General features: G+C 41.1%; 1 protein-coding gene, 1 long non-coding RNA gene and 1 pseudogene across 2 annotated transcripts in view; 1 reads left to right on the top strand and 2 right to left on the bottom strand.

Moving 5' to 3' along the window:
* Positions 1-2,422: 2,422 nt before the first annotated feature.
* Positions 2,423-24,383, bottom strand: part of LOC136460526 (peroxidase 2-like) — a 30,157-nt gene continuing 8,196 nt past the window's right edge. Inside the window, exons 3-4 of the mRNA XM_066460186.1 lie at positions 15,852-15,858; positions 2,423-3,354 (exon numbers count right to left, since the gene is read on the bottom strand). Coding sequence (XP_066316283.1) covers positions 2,423-3,354; positions 15,852-15,858 — 939 coding nt within the window. The remainder of the gene's footprint in view (positions 3,355-15,851; positions 15,859-24,383) is intronic.
* On the bottom strand, positions 8,894-10,075 carry LOC136458140 (uncharacterized). The gene is made up of 4 exons (XR_010759913.1): positions 9,911-10,075; positions 9,758-9,830; positions 9,041-9,107; positions 8,894-8,955 (listed from the first exon to the last, which is right to left on the bottom strand). It is a non-coding gene; the product is annotated as an uncharacterized lncRNA (long non-coding RNA).
* LOC136457272 (uncharacterized) lies at positions 19,987-22,766 on the top strand (annotated as a pseudogene).

Here is a 24,383-nt window from a genome sequence, read left to right on the forward strand (position 1 = left end):
TCATCCGTGTCTCCATCACTTGTTCGAACTCTAGTCACAACATTGTTGTACATGTCCTTAATGAGCCCGACGTACTTCGTTGGGACTTTATGTTTGTCCAAAGCCCACCACATAACATTCCTTGATATTTTATCATAAGCCTTCTCCAAGTCAATAAAAAACATGTGTAGGTCCTTCTTCTTCTCCCTATACCGCTCCATAACTTGTCTTATTAAGAAAATGGCTTCCATGGTTGACCTTCCGGGCATGAAACCAAATTGGTTCATAGAGACCCGCGTTATTACTCTCAAGCGATGCTCGATAACTCTCTCCCATAGCTTCATAGTATGGCTCATCAACTTAATTCCCCGGTAATTTGTACAACTTTGAATATCCCCTTTATTCTTATAGATCGGTACCAATATACTTCTCCTCCACTCATCAGACATCTTGTTCGATCAAAAAATATGGTTGAATAGCTTGGTTAACCATACTACAGCTATGTCCCCGAGGCATCTCCACACCTCGATTGGGATACCATCTGGTCCCATCGCCTTACCTCCTTTCATCTTTTTCAACGCCTCTCTGACCTCAGATTCTTGGATTCTCCGCACAAAGCGCCTATTGGTGTCATCAAAAGAGTCATCCAACTGAAAGGTTGTGTCCATATTCTCACCATTGAACAATTTGTCAAAATACTCTTGCCATCGATGTCGGATCTCATCCTCCTTTACCAAGAGATGCTCCCTTTCATCCTTAATGCACTTAACTTGGTTGAAGTCCCGTGTCTTTCTCTCACGAACCCTAGCCATCCTATAAATGTCCTTCTCTCCTTCCTTCGTACTCAAATGTTGGTAAAGATCCTCGTACGCTCTACCCTTTGCCACACTTACAGCTTGCTTTGCAGTCTTCTTTGCCACCTTATACTTCTCTATGTTGTCCACACTCCTGTCATGGTACAAGCGTCTATAGCATTCTTTCTTCTCCTTAATAGCCCTTTGAACTTCCTCATTCCACCACCAAGTATCTTTAGCCTTGCATCCCCTTCCTTTGGTTACTCCACACACCTGTGAGGCTACCTTTCGAATGTTGGTTGCCATCTTGTCCCACATATTGTTTATGTCGTCTTCTTCCTTCCAAGAGTCCTCTTTGATAACCCTTTTCCTAAATATCTCTGACGTCTCCCCTTTCAGTTTCCACCACTTTGTTCTTTCAATCTTAGCTTGTTTATCCCTACGGGCACGCACCTGAAAATAAAAATCTGCCACCAAAAGCTTATGTTGAGAAACAACACACTCCCCTGGTATCACCTTGCAATCCAAGCATGCTCGTTTGTCCTTTCTTCTTGCGAGAACAAAGTCAATCTGGCTACAGTGTTGTCCGCTACTGAAGGTCACTAGATGAGATTCTCTCTTTCTAAAGAAAGTGTTGGCTATCATTAGGTCAAAAGCTACCGCGAAGTCCAGAACTTCCTCCCCCTCCTGATTCCTACTACCATACCCAAAACCTCCATGAACTGCCTTGAAACCTGCGCTTGTAGTACCTACATGCCCATTAAGATCTCCTCCTATAAAAAGATTCTCACTACTAGGTATAGCTCTAACCAGGCCATCTAAGTCTTCCCAGAACTGTCTCTTAGCACTCTCGTCGAGGCCTACTTGGGGGGCATACGCACTAATTACGTTCAAGACCATATCACCAACGACAAGCTTGACTAAGATAATCCTATCTCCTTGCCTTCTCACTCCCACCACACCATTCTTGAGGCTCTTATCAATCAAAACTCCTACTCTATTTCTATTCGCGACTGTCCCTATGTACCAAAGCTTGAAACCTGTATTGTCTACCTCCTTCGCCTTCTGACCCTTCCATTTAGTCTCTTGAACGCATAATATATTTACACGCCTCCTAGTCGCGGTATTAACTAATTCTCTTAACTTACCTGTAAGTGACCCTACATTCCAACTACCTAAACGGATCCTAGTTGGTTCGACTAGCTTCCTTACCCTTTGCACCCGTCGACTCTGATGTGAAGACCCTTGCTCATTTTTCACTACACCCGGGCGCCGATGTAGCGCGTCACTAAGGAAGCGACGACCCGATCCTTGGTTACTTGACACCATGCCCAGATCATGACACGGCGTGTCACGGGGGTGATGACCCGGCCCTTACCCATTTAACACCATACCTGGGTTCCGATATAGCGCGTCACTAAGAGGGTTACGCCCCAACGATTTTTTTTCGGGTTTCATCTCCATTTAAGTGGCTAAGTTTTTGCATTGGCTCGCCACGCCTAACACAACCCTCCTCCTTTACCAGGGCTTGGGACCTGCTATGCTGGAACACCAAAGACGCCCCACCATAGGCGGAGTTAGACAAGTTAACAATTTGACAAAAAAATGTTAAATAAAAAATATATAAAGAGCAGTACAACTAATCAGAATCAAGAGAATGGATAGAACAGGGAAAAATTAACCATAAGCTTGATGTAGGCATTATTCCATTGGGCACGACCTGTTTCTTGGATTTCCATTGTAGTAGGTACAGCAGCTGGCTTAGTATATAGGCGGTGGTTGACGACGCTGCACTTCTTCCTGATCTCGCCCTTGCTTCCCGCTGGCATGGGCAGCTTGCTAAGCTTGAGCAGCGAGTCGGAGAAGTCCTCGTCCCATAGCGTGCCGTTGTCGCGGTACTCGACGACGTGGCCGAACGCCTCCTTGTGCGTGAGCAGCGTCCAGTCGGAGTGGAAGGTGACGATCTTGGCGAGGTTGTTGTGGTAGAAGGAGTTGTCCAGGAAGTCCGGGATCTTGCGCACCCGGCTGGTGAACCCCGGCGTGAACCTCGCCATCACGCCATAGTCCTCGTCGCGGATGTTGTTGTCCACGGGCGGGTTGGATCCCTGGGAGCACTTGTAGTTGAGCAGGTCGCAGTACGCTGGGGTGATCTGGCTCGACGGCTCAGAGAGGCGCCCCCTGAAGGAGGAGCAGTGGCCCTGGCAGATGGAGTGCGCCCCGGTGAGGATGACGAGCTCCTCCACGGTGAAGTTCTTCTTGGCGAAGTTGTCGATGATCTGCTGCACGTCGTGGGTGGAGTCAGGGAGCTCCGCCTGGGCCTCCTCGGCCTTGGAGACGAAGCCGTCCAGGCGGCCGGCGGGGACGGCGAAGTGAACGTGGCCATTACTGAGGACGCTGGCCGCGTTGAGGGCGGCGTAGATGAGGATGTCAGAGCAGGAGAGCACGCCGGGGCACCTCTTCTCGACGGTGGCCTTGATCTCCTCCAGGAGGTCGAAGGCGGCGAGCCCGATGTTCACCGGCGCCTCCTTCTCAGGGTGAGGGTTGTCGGAGGAAGCGTCCAGCAGGCCCCCTGCATGGATGTCTAGTTTAATTATTAGTTATTTAGTTTAATTACACTACTACAAAATAAGGATATTGTTACACTAGCTTGTAACACATTCATCAATGTGTTCCTAAGAAATTTTGTAGTAACACAGATTATGTGTTACAAACTTGGATTGTAACACAAAACACGTTTTTTATAAAAATATGTTACTGGCAACGATTATAGTAACACAAAAGTTAATGTTACAAGTGAAATGTTACAAAAGTGATACTATATTGTAACACATAAATGGAACACGTAAAATATGTGACAAATAGATTCCCTATAGTAACACAACATAATGTTATAACCAAAGTGTTACAGAGAAACATATACATGTGGATCATCTTCCAATTCGTGGTTGACAAAAGGCATTGTAGTGGTGTCGTCCTGGCTGATAGACAATTGTACCAAGGTCCTCACATGACACCCGAGCAGGACTGAGTGACGATTGAAAAAGTCGTGTAGATGTCGGAGCCTATTATGAAGCTATTGGGCCATGCTGAAGATAGTGTAGATTTAGCAAGATCACGAGAGGACACATGTATATTTAGGAAGAAAATCCAAAAACAAAAAAAGTACAATCATATGGAGCTATCACTAGAGGAACATATACACTGAAGCTGAAAATCTGAAAACAAAAAAGTACATAAAATTAGATGGAGCAAAATCATGAGAGCAACATGTACACTAAGGAACAAAGAAACATGTTGGTCAAACCTTCTACTTACTCGACCCTACAATTATATAAGATGATCTAGAATAGGATCTTTTACGATTAAGAAAGTTGGTTCGATTATCACTCATTTTCCCTCTAATGCCACACCACACCATTGCAACACTACTAATTTGGTAGTAATAGGGGCGTATGGCAACCTTTCCATAAAATAGGTGCAATATGTGCCTATAATTCAATAGACTAAATGTGTTGCAATATGTGTGAGTTTGTCGTTGCAACAGGCATGTGCTACTGCAACCATTTTAGAATTGTGTTACAATTAGTTCTCATGGCGCATTGGAGTTGCATTAGTATTGATTTTCGTTGCAATTACTTGGTGTTATTACAGCTATATTGGATTTGGTTGCTTTTGTTTGTAACTATTGCCATGGATATTCTGAGTTGCAATAATTTTCGGTGGTCTTGCAATTGCTAGACGGTTGTTGCAACAAGAATTCTGAAATGATTGCAGTAGCATGTTCCTATTGCCACGGTTTTGTTGGGGTTGCAATAATCTTACGTGGTGTTGCAATTGTTAAATACTTATTGCAACTTTAATCCTAGATGGATGCAATAACATGTTATTATTGCCACGATTTTTTGTGTTGCTATAAGCTAGTGTGTTCGTTGCAATAAGTTGTTGTACTCTACTATGCTGTGTGCATCATCAAATAATACTGAAACGTTCATAAACGAGCGATTGAAAATACTAGTAGCCAGTAATACAACATGGAAGGCTAACTTTAGATAACAAAAAGTAGAGACGCATATATATAGTGGTTCTAAACATCATGTCACTATGCCAAGCTTACAATAACTTCATGCATACCAACTTCCAAGTTCCATACCAACTACCCCACTTTCACCCTTATATTTCTTCAGACTAGAAAAAACATTGTCTTTCAGTTATGCAGCTAAGCAATGGGGGAGCCACGTATTGGCCATAGAGGGCTCTGGCCCCCCTTGCCCCATAAAAAATGAGGATATATGCTGCGGATGTGCAAGCTCCGTCATGCTAGCTAGTGCAAAGCTGCAGGACTGTCCGAGCAAGCAAGTTAGCCATACAATAGTAGAGATGCAGTAGTAATAATATGAGTATATCCGTGCCAGTAATAAATAATACACTTGCAGCAGAACAACTAGCTGCTCTCAAGTGGTAGTTCAAGGATGCTACAGTATAATTGACCCCTCCTTAACTTTGATTCACGCTCCGCCACTGCAGCTAAGGATAAAATAACCATTCATTTTCTAGTCTTTGTTAATCCGTAGTCCATTAATTAAAGGATTTTAATTATGATTAAACGTGAAAGATTATATAGTTCAAACGATCCAAGCTTTTATATAATCATAAAATTCATTTTTCAAACAAACTTAAATTGTATAAGCAAATTTCAATGAACAAGCAAGACTTGTTCTTGCAATACAATGTTTTTTGCAGGATATAGGCACCTCCAATGAACAAGAGGCATCAAAAGCCCAGAATCACTGCATTAACATGTCCAATCATGCATCTCAAACATGCCACATGCGCCAGTTCTCTCGCCCCCGCGTCGCTCCCCCACGCGGGCGACACGGGTGGCCGCGCCCTCCCAAAACCTAGCAGCCACCCCTTCCCCCCTCCCCCTGCCACGCTGCCGCCGGAGCTAGCCACTAGCATGGCCACGTGGCTCGCCGGGATGGCGATGGCGGGGCTCCTCCTCTCCTCGTGATGTGGTGGCACAGGTGACAGCGAGTCCGACGGATCTCCTCCCACTCGGGCTGCGTGGAGCCCGGCGGGGGCGTCCGCCGCAGCTGTTGGCGGCGTCGGCTGGTGCTCGACTGGCGCGTGGGGACGACGGTGGATCCCCTTCTCCCTCGCCCGTCCCTTCCTCCAGTCTTGGCGGTGGCGGCTACGTTGGCTCGGATCGCTAGATTGGGTCCGGGGCGACTGGATCCGGTGCCCACGCTGCCGGATCTGGAGCTTCGGTACCTAGACCCTGGCACTCTCTCGAAGGGCTGGCGACGGTGGTGGTTGGCCAAGGCGGAGGCGGCGGCGACAGCAAAAGGTGTCGGCATCGGTGATCTACTATCGGTTCTGACGCCGCTGGACAGGGGGCGGCGCCCACGGGGGTGGGGCACGTGTCTGCTGGTGGCTGATGTCAGATCGTAGCGCCGGCAGCACGTGCCAAGAGCCGGCGACGGCGGCCGCCTAAGGCGTTGGTCGTGCGGTGGTGTTTTCACGAGCAGCGGAGTCAGGTCTGGCTCCGTATTGCCCGGCTGGAGGAGGTGATAAGTCGACGCAGCTGTGTGGCTGCTGCGTGCAGCTGACGCGTCGAGGCCCCTCTGAAGGGGTTACTGTGGAGCTGGTAGGACAACGGTGAAGGCAGTGACAGATGGCAAGGGGCCTTGCTTCTTGGCCCGATGTTCATGCTTGAGGACTCCTTGGGTGAAAGCCTAGCGACGGCGACACCTGTGGGTGCCGCTTTCCCTGTTGGGGGCGTCGTATATCCCCTCTAGCACTATCATCCAAGGATGAAAGCCCGGTCCACTTTGGACGAGCGATGGTGGCACCATCGACGTCGCTACCTTCCTGAAGGCGTCGCGTTTGGATTTCATTGTGGCCTCGATGTCTCCTCGATGATTGTTCTTCGCTTCTTGGCGCCTCGACGACGCGTGGATGTGGGTCTTGCTGTGAGAAGTCGAAGCTGCTGCGTCAGGGACGTGGCTCGGCAACGATGACACGCGGCGAGCAACCTCCTTCATCATTGCTGGGGTCTGCTAGGGGTCGACAAGCGCTGGAGGCGAGGCGGGTAGCCGTGATTGGAGGTCGGAGCTGCTCTTTGCGGGGTGCTTGAGCTTGGCAACGACCACTACTAGGGATGTGTACATCAATGATGCTCTTCTTTCATCACTGAAGACTCCAAAATCATCACATATATTATTTTATGACGAATTTGTGACGATATGGTATTCGTCATTGAATGCGCGTCATATTTTACCTACCGTGACGAAACGTCTATTTTCATCATAGATGTGTATTTGTTCTATGACGAAATGGCTGTCGTCATAGAAGTGTATTCTTTCTATGATGATCTATTTTCATCATTGATATATCCTCTTTTTCGTCATGACTTGCCGTCTGTTAGGCGGCCAGACGACGTCTGCCACGCTGGCAGCTGACGTGTCTTGTCCACGTGGCACGTCCACATTATAGGTGACGTGTCCGACCACGTGGCAGCGACGTGGCCAGTGATGTGAATGGTCCACGTGTCCAATTTTTATTGGGCCACAAGGCTTGCTGTGATAGGTTCTCATTTTTGTCACTGAAGTAAATAGAAATTCATCACAAAATCAATTACCAAATCGTCACATAAAAGTCAGATAATTCATCACAAGTGCACATGCTGATTTCATTACAGAATGCAAATAATACTGGAATGACCAAAAGCTTCCATAAATTAACAGATCCAGTATTCCAATGACCAACAACTTAATCAACAATTCTAAACTCGATTCACATAACTCACTAGACATCACATTTGAACTACTAGTTTCATCTCAGTTCACATTAACATCACAGGAAATAATAAAAAGTTGCCAACCACCAGCAACATAAGTTACTACATAAATAAAATCACCAATAGACCCCTTGCTTAATGAACCAGCAGCTACGAGCAGCGCTCATGTCAAAGAAGCATTGTTGATGGCCAAGATACGCTTGACCAGCGCATTGTTCTCTTTCATTGCCTTGTTGCTTATCTCTGTCAGCTTCTTGTACTCCTCCATCTCCTTTTGTGTCCTCGCCAGCTTTTCCTTAGCTTCTTCACTTCTCTAGCTGAGTTCATCGATTTCACCTTGTACAGCAGCCGTAGCTTCAGCTGCTAGTTGCTCCCGAAGCTCGCTTTCATTTTACGATGATGATTTGGAGGATGGCACTAGTTTGATGCCAACACTCTTCAGGAAAAGGTTTGAGCTGTTCTGGGAGAGCACCTAGGTCAACCTGCACACTGGACACTGCTGTCTCACCTTCAGCAACAGGTTCTGTCCACAAAGCTTCCATATTTGACTGAAACAGCAATGACCCATCATTAGTTGATACTTATTGCATTAATTTGAGGAGGAAATATCATACAAGATGTATTTTAAAAAATAAAAACCTATGCTGCATTGATAGAAACTGATGCCAAACAGGTATGCAATCATGAGTCATTTATTTGTTGTCAGGTAACTGAATACAAGTAGAAGTCAACAACATAGGATTATTATTTAGCAAGTATGTCTAGCTATATTGGATTATGACCAGTTTTGAGCAAAAGACAGAATACAAAATGTTTGAAACAAGACATATTATCCAATTAATGAATAGTTGTTGGCACAGCGAAACAGATGTCGTGACTTACAACTGCTTCTCTTGCTAGTTCAGTCAGACCATGTTTGGAGCTGGTATGGCGGGTCTTGAAGGCCTCCACCGCATCAAGTTCTTCATTTTGTTTTGTGCTTGGTTCTGCATTGTTTTTCTTCTTCTTCTGTTTCATAGATAACCAATTACAACAAAGTTTTCTCAGATGAAATGCAAAATAAGTTGTTTAGTGCAAATATGTACATGGTACTCTTTACTTACATAAGCATGTAAGTGTGCCACATAGCTGCGAGAACCCGTAGCTTGATGATACTTGACTTTACGGCGATTCTGCTTTTTCTTTTCACTTGATTCCTACAAGATAATGAACATGTCAGATAAGATCATAGGTTTAAAATGAGAAGATCATTTAGAAACTGATTGAGAAAGAATATATGACAAGATACCTATTCATCGGTTCATGTGGCGGAGGAGCGCCTCACCCTCAAAGATACAGCATGGGTTCTTCTCATCCAGGGTGAGCAGCTCCCTGGCTGCATTTCTGATACGGGGCAGAACAGAGGATTAAGTGTGCAGGTTCACATTGATCGAATAGAAAACAACAATCAAATAGAAAGGGAACGGACCCATTCTCAATTTTTCGACAGGGTCTCCATGTCCATGTTGCTGCTCAAGCCATGCTTGCTTCCTCCACTGCACATATGAGCATGAATAAGTAGAATTGTCAATTCTCTTGGCAATAGCAAGAAAACGGATTGTTATCCGACTAAACAAATTTCTTTAGATACTAGGTCCACGTTCTCTAAGTCTTATTATAATAGCACAAGAACACATAAGGACATGTGCATAAGGAACAAACTAGCTGATGTACTGAAAAACAAGTAAACATGCAGGATAGTGTGACATGCAGAATCACAGATATGTGTGCAATGCTTCAGAACATCAAAACTGATCAAAACTACATAACTAGTGCTTGAGCTATGGCTCAGTTAAATATTTAATACATTAGTAAAATATAAAGGTACTACTAGTAGCAAATTTACTTTTTATTTATAAACTATATAAGAGACATGCGTACAATGATTCTGTATCACAAATATTTAAATTTCCACAAGATTGGTGAGATGCAACAAAAATTAAATTTATCCAATATGAGAAATATTGGCTGCGACCAAGAATTAGTTCCATCATGTTTATCTAATGCAGTCAGAAATTATGCGCAATTGGCCGATGAGCAATCTAACGTTTTGCACCCACTTTTTCCAACGCAATATAATTCAAGTATTCAATAAATCGGATAGCAAATAGCAACTGAATGTAGGGACTACACATGTTTTCTGTACCTTTTTACAACATACGTCCTGATGTGCCTGTGCTTGCCGTCACCCAGTGTAGCGCCACTCTGTCAGTCTGGCTCTGCATCAGAACAAAGCATGTTTTTAATATTATCAAATCTAAAGCAAAGTAACCTGAAGCAGGGCGTCACCACAAGTAACCTGGGTGCAGAGATAGGCAACGCGTGTAAGAAATCCTCGAGCCCAAGCACAGCAGCGTATAGCCCTGCAGAGGAACCAACAGAAAGGAGCAGCTAGCGTGAGATGGACCAGGGTAGGCGGGCAAAGGCAACCAGCGCACTTTGTGGTTGCTGGGCAAGGGGCATCAGCCAGCTTTGTAATGAGCAGCGACCTGCCTCACCGCCGAGAGACGCATCGACGTTAGGAGGAAGGTCGGCGGCGCCACGACTCGAGTCGCATCGCATGGACGAGCATTAGCAGGGTTGCGTCGCCGCCAGATCTGTCGTGCCCGGCCGAAATAGATACTCCACTACCTGAATCTCTGTACTTGTCGGTGAGAATCATAGTGCTCTGGCCAGATCTGGCCCTAGCTGACCGGAAGACAGAGGGGGCGACGGTGGGACGACAAGCGCTTGGCTAGGGTGGGGTGCTACCGCCTGCCTCCTCCATGCGCCATGCCCCAGCCTCGACCTGCTCCAATGGGGTGGGAGTGGAGCGCACTGGCCGGGATTAGGTGTGGTGTGTTGCGCCAGGCAGCCACGACCGCGATGGTCAGGTGGGGTGAGGGAGGCGGCGGCTGATGGTTTGGTGTAGTCCAGCGGCGACGTGTCGCCAAGGGCTGAAACCCTAGTCGCCCCTATTCGCCTCCGGGGCCGACGCAGTGGAAGGAGGGGAGGGGAGGGGAATGACCCTCATTCTTTTATTTCCACTGTAGAGGGCGGCTGAGGTTATAAGCCACCCCTATAGTTGAATTTTTTTTCAAAATTCTAAATCAAAATGAATTATTCACATGTAAATAATAAATAATACAGTACAAAGATTTATAATTTTTTTATAGATATATTTACAAATACAATAACTAAAACAACTACAGTTTAAAATTACAAAATTGAAACTTTAAAAATGAGAAAAAAAAATAAATTTTAAAAAATTAAAATCAAAACTACTAAAATAATTTTGAGACACCAAATAATTTTAAATGAAAATTTGATAAATATCAAAGTTGTAGAGGTCATTAAGATCTATAACTTTTATTTTGGTCATCTTGTCATTTGACAAAATTTGAACCTTTCAAATTTGAAATTTTAAAAAATGACAAGTTCGAACCAAAATTTGAGACCCAAAATGATTTCAACATAAAAAGTGATGAATACTAAAGTTGTTCAACTCATTATTATCTACAATTTTTATTTTAGTCATCTTGTCATTTGACAAAATTTGAACATTTCAAATTTGAAATTTTAAAAAACGACAAGTTCAAACCAAAATTTGAGACCCAAATTGATTTCAACATAAAAAGTGATGAATACCAAAGTTGTTCAACTCATGAATATCTACAACTTTTATTTTGGTCATTTCTTCATTTGACAAAATTTGAACCTTTCAAATTTGAACTTTTGAAAAATGACAAGTTAGAACTAAAATTTGAGACCCAAATTGATTTCAACATAAAAAGTGATGAATACCAAAGTTGTTCAACTCATGAATATCTACAACTTTTATTTTGGTCATTTCTTCATTTGACAAATTCTTAGCACACATTATTCACTAATCTTACACATATCTCATGTAGTTTATAAAACCTTACGAGATATGTGTCATATTTGTGAACAATGTCGTTACCACTTTGTCTTATGAAGAAATAACCAATACAAAAGTTGTAGATCTTGATGAGTTATTCAACTTTGGTATTTATCACTTTTTAGCTGAAATCATTTAGGGTACCAAAATCTTGTCTAAAAGTTGCATTTTTTTTAAATTCAAAATTTAAATTGTTCAAACTTTTCATATGTATATATTGATAAAACAAACAAAATAAATTGATAGAGAATGATTTTAGAAAATTTTAGAAAAAAATCATCAAATTTGGAGTTAGTACGAGAAAGAAAAACTAGTTACAAAGTTGACCCATACATTAAAAAAAAATCATACTATTCATTAAGATCATGTAAGGATCAACTAGAATAGTGTGATTTCTCTTTTTAATTTATGGGTAAACTTTATAATTAGTTGTTCTCCCTCATACTAACTCCAAATGTGATGGTTTTTTTTTCTAAAAATTTATAATATAATGCTTCAGCATTTAAGTTTGATCAAACTTGGATGTGACAATGTTTTACACATTTTTAAATTTGAAATTAGAATTTTGACAAGTTCAAACCAATTTTCAAACCCTAAATGATTTCATATGCAAAAGTGATGAATACAAAAGTTGTTCAACTCATCAACATCTACAACTTTTATTTCGGTAATCTTGTCATTTGACAAAATTTGAACCTTTCAAATTTGAAATTTTAAAAAATGACAAGTTCGAACCAAAATTTGAGACCCAAAATGATTTCAACATAAAAAGTGATGAATACTAAAGTTGTTAAACTCATTAAGATCTACAACTTTTATTTTGGTCATCTTGTCATTTGACAAAATTTGAACCTTTCAAATTTGAAATTTTGAAAAACGACAAGTTCGAACCAAAATTTGAGACCCAAATTGATTTCAACATAAAAAGTGATGCATACCAAAGTTGTTCAACTAATTAATATCTATAACTTTTATTTTAGTCATTTCGTCATTTGACAAAATTTGAACCTTTCAAATTTGAAATTTTGAAAAATGACAAGTTGGAACCAAAATTTGAGACCCAAATTGATTTCGACATAAAAAGTGATGAATACCAAAGTTGTTCATCTCATGAATATATACAACTTTTATTTTGTTCATTTCGACAAATTCTTAGCACACATTGTTCACTAATCTTACACATGTCTCATATAGTTTATAAAACCTTGCGAGAGATGTGTCACATTTGTGAACAATGTCGTTACCACTTTATCATATGAAGAAATGACCAATACAAAAGTTATAGATCTTGATGAGTTATTCAACTTTGGTATTTATCATTTTTTAGCTGAAATCATTTGGGGAACCAAAATCTTGTCTGAAAGTTGCACTTTTTTTAAATTCAAAATTTAAATTGCTCAAACTTTTCATATGTATATATTGACAAAACAAACAAAATAAATTGATAGAGAATGATTTTAGAAAATTTTAGGAAAAAAATCATCTGATTTAGAGTTAGTATGAGGAAGAAAAACTAGTTACAAAGTTGATCCATACATTAAAAAAAGAAATCACACTGTTCACTAAGATCATGTAAGGATCATCTAGAATTGTGTGATTTCTCTTTTTAATTTGTGGGTAAACTTTGTAACTAGTTGTTTTCTCTCATACTAACTCCAAATGTGATGGTTTTTTTTCTAAAAATTTCTAAAATCATGCTTCAGCATTTAAGTTTGATCAAACTTGGATGTGACAATGTTTTACACATTTTAAATTTTGAAATTTGAATTTTGACAAGTTCAAACCAAATTTTTAAACCCTAAATGATTTCATCTGCAAAAGTGATGAATACAAAAGTTGTTCAACTCATCAAGATCTACAACTTTTATTTTGGTCATCTTGTTCATTTGACAAAATTTGAACCTTTCAAATTTGAAATTTTAAAAAATGACAAGTTCAAACCAAAATTTGAGACCCAAAATGATTTCAACATAAAAAGTGATGAATACTAAAGTTGTTCAACTCATTAATATCTACAACTTTTATTTTAGTCATCTTGTCATTTGACAAAATTTGAACCTTTCAAATTTGAAATTTTGAAAAATGACAAGTTCGAACCAAAATTTGAGACCCAAATTGATTTCAACATAAAAAGTGATGCATACCAAAGTTGTTCAACTAATTAATATCTATAACTTTTATTTTAGTCATTTCTTTCATTTGACAAAATTTAAACCTTTCAAATTTGAAATTTTGAAAAATGACAAGTTGGAACCAAAATTTGAGACCCAAATTGATTTCAACATAAAAAGTGATGAATACCAAAGTTGTTCAACTCATGAATATATACAACTTTTATTTTGTTCATTTCGACAAATTCTTAGCACACATTGTTCACTAATCTTACACATGTCTCATATAGTTTATAAAACCTTGTGAGAGATGTGTCACATTTGTGAACAATGTCGTTACCACTTTATCATATGGAAGAAATGATAAATACAAAAGTTGTAGATCTTGATGAGTTATTCAACTTTGGTATTTATTATTTTTTTAGCTGAAATCATTTGGGGAACCAAAATCTTGTCTGAAAGTTGCATTTTTTAAATTCAAAATTTAAATTGCTCAAACTTTTCATATGTATATATTGACAAAACAAACAAAATAAATTGATAGAGAATGATTTTAGAAAATTTTAGGAAAAAAAATCATCAGATTTGGAGTTAGTATGAGGAAGAAAAACTAGTTACAAAGTTGACCCACACATTAAAAAAAATCACACTAGTTCACTAAGATCATGTAAGGATCATCTAGAATAGTGTGATTTCTATTTTTAATTTATGGGTAAACTTTGTAACTAGTTGTTCTCTCTCATACTAACTCCAAATGTGTTGGTTTTTTTTTTCTAAAGTTTTAAATCATGTATAGCGTCAATCTGTTTGTCCCTAAAAGGATATACAGTGTCAATCTATCTAACACTAAAAAGAAGTGGCCCCCACCTAGCTCGCCCACCGGGCTTACATTGAGCTCGCGCGTCTGCTTGCTTTGAGTTCACGCACAAAATTTTAGCGTGGGCCCACAAATACAATGACAATTGATAAACCCTAGATGCTTCTCACCCCCACTCTAATCCCAAATCCAGCCGTAGCTGCCTTACTCCCACCTACCGCGCCGTCCCAAATTGCGCCGGTCGCCCTCTGCCTCTCAGCACGTGGTCGCACTCAAATCCAGTGCCCCGCCCAGCCCAAAGCTCAGCGCCCGCCGCCCTGCTCGCTCCAAATCCCGCCCGCCCCCAATTCCTACCGCCCCACGCTGTGACTCAGCACGTCGCCCCGCTCTGTGACCGCCCAACGCTACTGCACCGCCCACCCTATAGCGCCGCCAAGAACCCGCCGGCCCTGCCTAACTGTCCTCGCGGGAGCGTCGCCTAGAGCCCTATCGACCCCCTGGTGCCGCCTGCCCCGCACTTGGAGCACACGACGGTGGAGCACGTGATAGTGGAGCACGCAAGCAGGAGCAGTTCTGCCATCTCCACGACTTCGCTGGTGGAGCACACAACTGGGAGTGGTTCCGCCTTCTCCGTGACTCCAATTCGTGCTTCTGTTGCAGATCCATTGGTATGTCCAAATGCTCTCCCCTGCCTCTTTCTTTCATGTGCTGAAAGCTAAAAATAAGCTTCATCGCCGGCTAGTGATATTTCCTTGCATTTTTTTTATCACCAACTCCTCGATTCAGTAGTAGATGGTTAGTCAAATTAACATGCGTAACTCAACTGGAGTAGGATTTGTTGGAATTTAGTAGTAGACGATTAGTCAATTAACATGTGTGAAGGGTCCTAACTCGACTGGAGTAGGCATTCTTTCTAGTGGGTCTACTAATTCAAGGTGTCCTTTATAAGAGTACGATTGTCCTTTACAGGAGCTAAAAATAAGCCACATTGCAATTAAATATTGGCAGCTAGTGATATTTCCTTGTATTTTTTATCTGCATCATCATCGGCAGCAATCGCTGACCGTGGAGTGCCACAGCTGCACTCTCGAGAGACCTACATAGAGCAAGCAAAGGGCCAGTGAACAAGCACGGGAGAGGATTGGGGGAACTTCAGCGTGTAGCAGATATGTAGGGTGCAGGGGAGAAATTTGGAGGTGCGGTAATTTTGGGAGAAACAAAGGGGAGATGTTGTAGGCGGAATTTATACCTCAGTTTCTAAAATTTTGTTTTGGGCTATTGAAAGGTCCTAATGGCTAGAGGGGGGGTGAATAGCCTAATAAAAAATTCTACAACAATACTTAACCAAATAGGTTAGACAATTATGAGGCGAAGCGAGTGTTGCGCTAGCCTACTCAAAATGCAAGCCACCTACCACAATTCTAGTTTAGATAGTGTCAATTCACACAAGAGCAATGACACTACCCTATGTTAGTGTGCTCTCAAAGGCTAACTAAAGAGCCACACCAACCAAGCATGCAAGCTCTCACAACTAGCTACACTAAAGAGCTTGTCAACTAGTTTGCGGTAAAGTAAAGAGAGTGATCAAGAGGGTTATATCGCCGTGTAGATGAATGAACCAATCAATCACGAAGATGAATAACAATGATGACCAATCACCTCGGAATCAATGATGAAGACAATGATTTTTTACCGAGGTTCACTTGCTTGCCGGCAAGCTAGTCCTCGTTGTGGCGATTCACTCACTTGGAGGTTCACGCGCTAATTGGCTTCACACGCCAAACCCTCAATAGGGTGCCGCACAACCAACACAAGATGAGGATCACACAAGCCACTTAGCAATCCACTAGAGTACCTTTTGGCGCTCCGCCGGGGAAAGGTCAAGAACCCCTCACAATCACCACGATCGGAGCCAGGAGACAATCACCACCTCCGCTCGACGATCCTCGCTGCTCCAAGCCATCTAGGTGGCGGCAACCACCAAGAGTAACAAGCGAAATCCATAGCGAAACATGATCACTAAGTGCCTCTAGATGCAATCACTCAAGCAATGCACTTGGATCACTCCCAATCTCACTATGATGATGAATCAATGATGTAGATGAGTGGGAGTCCTTTGGCTAGGCTCACAAGGTTGCTATGTCAATGAAAATGTGCAAGAGTTATCCCTTGATCCGGCCATGGGGCTATAAATAGAGCCCCCAACAAATAGAGCCGTTATACCCCTTCACTGAGCAAAACGCGCTCTGACCGGACGCTCCGGTCAAACTGACCGGACGCTGGCCCTCAGCGTCCGGTCGCCCGATGGACGCCACGTGTCATCCCCTTCAAACGCTGTTCGTCAGATTCCAACGGTTATGACGCTGACCGGACGCTCCGGTCAAAACTGACCGGACGCTGAAGCCCCAGCGTCCGGTTGTTTCCAGTAAGCTCCCCGAGACATGTTTTTTCGATCGGACGCGTCCGGTCCACCTTGACCGGACGTAGACCAACGTCCGGTGCTCAACCCTACCTACTATGCCATCTGACAGCTCGACCGGACGCAGCCTTTCAGCGTCCGGTCGCTGAGTGACCCAGCGTCCGGTCAGTAGACCGACGCCAGCATCATTTCGACCAACTCCATTTCAACTCTAACTTCTTCACCCTTGCTCCAATGTGCCAACCACCAAGAATTTTGCATCCGGCGTAATAGAAAATAGACATTTCATTTTTCCAAAAGCGCCGAATCCCGCCTCGCAAGCTCGGCGGGAGGGAGAGAGGGACCCAAACCCATCTCAACCCTACAAGCACCTTGTGCACATGTGTTAGCATATTTTCACAAATATTTTCAAGGGTGTTAGCACTCCACTAGATCCTAAATGCATATGCAATGAGTTAGAGCATCTAGTGGCACTTTGATAACCGCATTCCGATACGAGTTTCACCCCTCTTAATAGTACGGTTATCAAACCTAAATGTGATCACACTCTCTAAGTGTCTTGATCACCAAAACAAAATAGCTCCTATGGTTTATACCTTTGCCTTGAGCTTTTTGTTTTTCTCTTTCTTCTCCTCAAGTTTAAGCCCTTGATCATCTCCATGCTATCACCATTGTCATGTTATGATCTTCATTTGCTTCTCTACTTGAAGTGTGCTACCTATCTCATGATCACTTGATGAACTAGGTTAGCACTTAGGGTTTCATCAATTCACCAAAACCAAACTAGAGCTTTCAGCTATGGTTGGGAATCTCTTGGAGTTGCTCTTAGGTTGGGATATTCGGCATCTATAGTTAGATTTTTCTTCTCCATCTGTTGCTAGTTCTAGTATGTATCTGTCTAGAAAAAAACTAGAGCTATGACGGGCCAGCAATTACACTACCCGTTGAATCCTCATACCTTATGCCCTATGCCTTGTCCAACTAGCATGAAGAAGATGAATTATAAGGGTAAATTGTGCTCTCTTTTTTTGTTGTAATCTTACCATCAACAAGAGTCAAAGGTTAATGTATTGAATCCCATGTTTCCTTCTTACTGAAACCATTCGGAAAATAATTAGGGGTCTAAGTACTTGTTCTTACTGGAAGCCCAAAACTATTATGGAAATTTTTTGGGGCTTCTATATTTGTTTCTTACTGAACAACCATCCTGAGAAATTTGTGTCCCAAATTAACTATGAGTTCTGAATGTATGTTTGTATGGTAAAAGTTTTGAGGCTGCAGCACACGTGTAGCTTTGTGCATCAATTTTTTTTGCTAGCTACTGAAGAAATTAATTTCCATGCTTTCTGAACATGCTTCGTTTCACTTATAGTTGAGTACATCCAGCATGTCTAAGTTCAAGAGATCATCCTACAATTACCAAGGCCTTGATATATTTAGTAATACTAAGAGATTGTTGTTTTTCCGGTGTTACAAGCAGGCATAATTGATTTATTCTTTCCTATTCATTTCAGCTCCCTAGGTGAAAGTACCGTGGAGCTAGCTCACTAAACCCAACGAGTTATAGATCTGCTGCATCGACGTCGTCCTCTTCGCATTGCTTGCAGCCAATAGATTCAAGTACTACAGGTACACTGCTCAGTCCCCATAAAGACTCATGGATAAATCATGGATCAATAGTGATGCTAGGCACACAAAGGCATACTTACAAGGGGTCAATAGTTTCCTAGCTTTTGCATTTAGAAAATCAGCAGTAGGGGACAAGATACTATGCCCTTGCATAAAGTGTGTTAACTCATTTTGGAGAGACTCAAGTGAGATACGAGAGCACTTGATATGTGATGGGTTTCTACAAGGGTACACAACTTGGAACTTACATGGGGAAGCTAGTTCCTCTTATGTGAATACCGACAATGGTGATGGTGCTGAACTTGTGGAAGATTCTAGTGAAGAGGATGACATATCTAGATTGCTTAGAGACTTAGCTTGTGGTTTAGATGATAGAGGGGATTTCGAAGACAACAATTCCGTTGAGCTTCCTAAAGAACTAGTTGACCTCCAAAAGTTGGTAGAAGCTAATAGTCAAGAATTATTTCCTAATTGCAAGAAGTACACTAAACTGCGTTTCCTGATTAGGCTACTTCACATCAAGCTCCTTGGAGGATGGACTAACAAAAGTTTTGACCTTATACTAGATCTATTTAATGATGTCTTACCTGAGGGCTCAACACTACCCAGAAAACTACTATGAAACTAAGAAATTGATTAAGTCCATAGGACTTGGGTACATTAGTATTCATGCCTGTGACAATGATTGTATTCTATATTGGAAGGAACATGAAAAATCTGAATCATGTCCAAAGTGTGAGATTTCACTGTTGGAAATCAGCTAGAAAGAGTCTAGATGGGAAACATGTGTACAAGGTTCCTAAGAAGGTTCTTCGGTACTTTTCAATAAAGAAAAGGCTCCAAAGATTGTTTCTATATTCTAAAATAGCAAGTCTAACAAGATGGAATGATAAGGAGAGAACAAGAGATGATGTTCTTAGGCATCCTGCAGATTCTCCTCTATGAATGTGCAAATCTCAATTATTACTACCATAGGCTCACACTGAAAGAGGAAAAGCAAATCATGCGAAGTTGAGGGTTCATCATACATCTGGAAGCACTAGCCATGCTTGTCGTAGTTATAATCTGGTATAGAATCCTATCATGTTACTCATCTTGTAAATTATTGTGGGGCATTTTCATTGGTACATAGTTATAAACTTGTAGGGTAAAGCACTTGGATGCCCCCCTCGAAGAGATGAAGTGTACATCAATACACATATAAGAAAAAATGGAGTACCTTTAAGGAAGGCAGCAGGAACGATCATAAGTTTTTCCCTAAAAAAAGAAACATGGATCTGTTGTATACACTTTACTTATTCATATTTTGTAGGATGAAATTAAAGCCATTATTGAAGCTCAACCAGAGTTGAAGGATAGAACAATTCAAGAAGGCGATGTGTATGCTGCTGTTTGTGGAGCAAAGGAGCTAAGAGGACGTGTTCGTGTTTTGGGTCTAGGACCAACTCCCCAAGAGATTGGTACCCCAGGGATCAATGCACTCATGTCAACAAGGATGCAAATGGAAATTTTTGCTCAACAGAAAGCTGAAAGTAAGAATAGAACTCTTGAGCAACGCATTGCGGAATTGGAAGAGGAAAGGATGGCACAAGGAAGGACAAATGTTGAAGTCCTATCACAGCATGGCTCTAATTCATGACATAATGCGGTAAAGAACTCAAACTAAATTATCTCTTTACATGTCGTAATGTGCACATATATTTCTCTAGTAGCAGCCAATGAATATTATTGTTCCGATTCTTGTGTAGAGTCCAACACCTGAAAGACCTATCGACGAGGCACATAATGCTCTTCGGCGTGAAGACTATGATAATTATGTAGAGGATGAAGACTATGATGACTATGGTGAGGAGGATGAGAACTTGCTCCCCCATAGGCATGCTGCAGCCCGATCAGCTATGAACATTACAACAACAACAAATGTTCGCCCTTGCTTTGCAAATGATACACATGTAATCTTCCTATGCCCTTGCAAAGTATTTGTGTTGTGATTTAAAAAATGTTCCCTGCATTACAATTCTCATGAGTGCATCATTTATTTCAGGTTGAAATGGAAGAGACCTTGCCCCCCTCTAGGCCTACTGTTGCCTGATCAGCTATGAACATGACTACTGCACCAACAAGTGATATCCACCCTTACTTTGCAAATGATACACATGTAATCTTGCCTTTCTGCTGCAATGTTTGTCTTTGCGATTTCAAAAATGTTCCATGCTTTATAGTTCTCATGAGTGCATCATTTATCTTAGGTTGAAACAGAAGAGAGCTTGCTACCCCCTAGGCCTGTTGCAGCCCGTTCAGTTATTAACATGACTACTACACCAACAAATGGTATCCTCCCTCGCTTTACAAATGATACACATGTAATCTTGCAATGCTGCAGCAATGTTTCTCTGTGATTTTAAATGTTCCATGTTTTACAGCTCTCATGAGTGTATCTTTACTTCAGGTTGAAACTGATGAGAGCTTGCTCCCCCATAGACACGATGCAGCCCATTCACCTATAAACAAGACAACTACAGCAACAAATGATGGCCCTCGCTTTCATGATAACCTTGTAATCTTCCTGTCTTCCTACATTCTTTTGTGGTTTCATATACGTTCCTTGCTTTAAAATTCTTATGGGAGCATCATATATTTCAGGTTGGAAAGGATGTGATATTATTTGCTATATTGAGATCTGAGTTAGCTGTGACTAGGGGAACAATCATTTCAACTAATCCAAACACCATGGTAGGAGGCCAGCCTCTCAGGAATGAATATTATGAAGTAGTTGTCAATGTTGTGATGAGAAGGGATGCTATGCTGCCTCGAACTTATGGCGAGATGCAGACTATGGCTAGTGCTCTCAAGATGAGCATTGCATGGCCATACAATAAAGTAATAAACTAGACTTGACATAATTTTCATTTTGTTTTGATCTGTGATGCATGACCAATGTCCTAATTAAACCTATCTATGATAGATAAAGGAATGCAAGAAGAAGGAAAGGAAGAAGGCATCTAGTACACCTCTTAAGGGCACTGCAGGTATGTCCCTAAATTAGAGGCTGACAAAGTGAATAGAGGCTGCAAGTGAACAGAAAATAACATCTCAATTACATATGCAAGTACTAGCTAGTAGTACTGCTCATGGTCTGACAAAGTCACAAAGTGATGGCTTCTACTATTAGCAATAGGGCCCTCAAGATTATTATTGCAATGGGCTTGCTTCCCAGACAACTTCAATCATCTAGAAATATCTCATTCGCAACTACAGGGTCTCTCTATCTGCCTGGTTGACTTACCAATTGCTAAGTATCATAGCAGCGAGTATGATGGGTAGGTAGGTACTTTTTGTTTCTGTTATCTGTATAATAGATCACCTTTAAAATTGATACCTACATCAGCACCAAGCAGTTTGATCTTAGGAGTATGAAGAAGATCACACTAGTATGTAGGTCGAAAGAAACTTGCTATCTTCACTTTTGGATCGAATGTTCGCATTATCGACTTTTCAATCATGTTGAAATTATTCATGCAACACGGTCTGCCTGCTTGTCTCCTTGACTAATTACATATCCTAGAGCTTCTTGACATTGTCATTTTCTAAATTCTAGATAAGCATTGAATGAAATTTTTCAATGGGAATACTGGATATAAAAGGCGTCCAAATTATGGTTGAATAGTGTATCTAGGTATTCTGGGTGGTGAGCAGGTTTTAGTTAGTGCATGAGATCGTCGTACATCTCATGCATAGGGTAAATATGAGCCAATAATCACTTGAGCACTTGTTACAAAGTCACAAAGTCACAAAGTCACAAAGTGAAGACTACCAATTGAGCTACTATCACTTATTTAGTTTCTATAGGTTCCTCACTATTGCAGTGAGCACAAGAAATTACTTGTGCACTTGTTACAAAGTCATAAAGTCACAAAGTAGTTTATAGGTAATAGCTATACTAAATATGATAGAGAAAGAAGGCATTTGTTTAGAGATGAAAATTATAACTATAACTATTACTTGCACATGTATCCAACCACTATGAACTGTGCTGAAATATGTAAACTGAAGTTCACAACTGTTATCTATACATTTCAAATAAATCAAAGTAGGAAAATTACATAGGTTAGCTACTCAGTTACTGTTGATTTGGAGTGCCTACCCTGAATAAAGAACAAACTGGATGTTTTGTATGCATATGTCATGAACTTTGTACTTACAGTTTTCTTGAAACAGTCAATTGCCATGGGTGAAGCACCATCCTTTGACACAAATTCTTCGAGAGTCTTGGAAATATAGAAAATTAAATACCAGTAGCAGTCCCCAGTCTGTTTAGCAGCTTCTTCGTTCCAACTATTTGTTGAAAACCACAACAATAGTAAGTGACATAGCCGCAATTAAATATGAAAGATTGTAGTCCATTCGATGCAATCCAGCTCTTATTAAAACAAAATGGGTAGGAAGTTAAGACTCACTAACTCAAATTAAGGTCATTTGTTGTATATGGGGAGAGGCACCATCTTGGCTAAAGATAGACTAGTCAAAAGAAATTGGAATGGATGTCCACATTGTTACTTTTGTAATCATAACGTTCAACATATATTTCTTACTTATATGTTATTTGCTAGTAATTCTATTTGTCATCTAGTTAAAATTGCCATAGACCATGCTCAATGCAGCCTAATTACATGGTTGTTATATTTTTCAGAAAGTGTTGGACAGGCTTTGGCTTGAGTTTCTGAAAAATTGTTCTGCACATAACCTGGTGGAGGCTCTAGTGTTGGTAAGCCATTGCTTTTGGTTTTCGAGTTCATAGAAATAATTGTGTGCACAAACCTTAGTATGTCAAACACAAACTACTAGTATTGCTTGCTGGGTGTGCATTCATGTGATCTTTTGGTGGCATCACTTGTTGGATGATGTACTATGCAAGACAAGATTGTATGTTATATATGTATTGATCTCTATGTGAGGTATGTGTTTCTATATCTTTATGTGATGGACCTTAAGCTTGAATCTGGGTATGATATGTGCTACATATTTTCTCATTGTATTTTATTTTATATATTTATATTGTCCTGTAGAACAATCTGTTGCTATAAATACATGGATTGTTGGATGATCTGTCGGTATATGCCTAGTAACAGAGCATCTGTCGCTAAAAAGTAGCAATGGACTATCTGTCGCTAAAAAAATTCTAGGCAACGGACTATCTGTCACTAAAAGTACTGTCTGACGCTAAAGATTTTTAGCGACATAACTTATATCGTCTGCAGAAGTCTGTTGCTGTAAGTTTTTAGCGTCAGATTGTCTATCGCTGTAGCCGCTTTTAGCGTCAGATCGTCCATCGCTAATCTTGGTGTTGTGGTGTAGTGAATTTTGAGACCGTCGCAAGGATGTCGCGCGGGAGAGGAGAAAAAAAAATATTAGGGATGCAAGGGCAAGAGACGCGGGAGAAACTCCAGAATGCCCTCAGAAGAACTCGGCCAAAAAAAAAGTTGAGAGAAAAATAAGGATTGTTTTCTGATTTTACTTTTTTATAAAAAAATTATATTAACTGACTAATTAGAAAAATTTCACGCGGATGATATATTTTGTGTGTTTGATACAGCCCTACAGGACATTACCTACCAGGCGTCCAAAATCGGACGCACGAGATGGTTGGTTCAACCAGGTAGGTTTGGCCAACTTCTATAAACTTGCATATATGAAACAATGTGAGAGATATATCTATTTGTGAAGAAGATATAGTGCAATTTTATCAAAATAGATTGAACTTTTTATGAAAAGCTTATGAGCCCAAAATATGTCACTGTGCTAGACTGCTAGTTTGTAGATTTGTATAACAGAATTTTGATATTAATGTAATTATTTTTCTGGAATTACCTAGAAAAATTATAATAATACCTAATTTTG

This window comes from Miscanthus floridulus, chromosome 6 (assembly GCF_019320115.1).
Source record: "Miscanthus floridulus cultivar M001 chromosome 6, ASM1932011v1, whole genome shotgun sequence".
Taxonomy (NCBI): Eukaryota; Viridiplantae; Streptophyta; class Magnoliopsida; order Poales; family Poaceae; genus Miscanthus; species Miscanthus floridulus.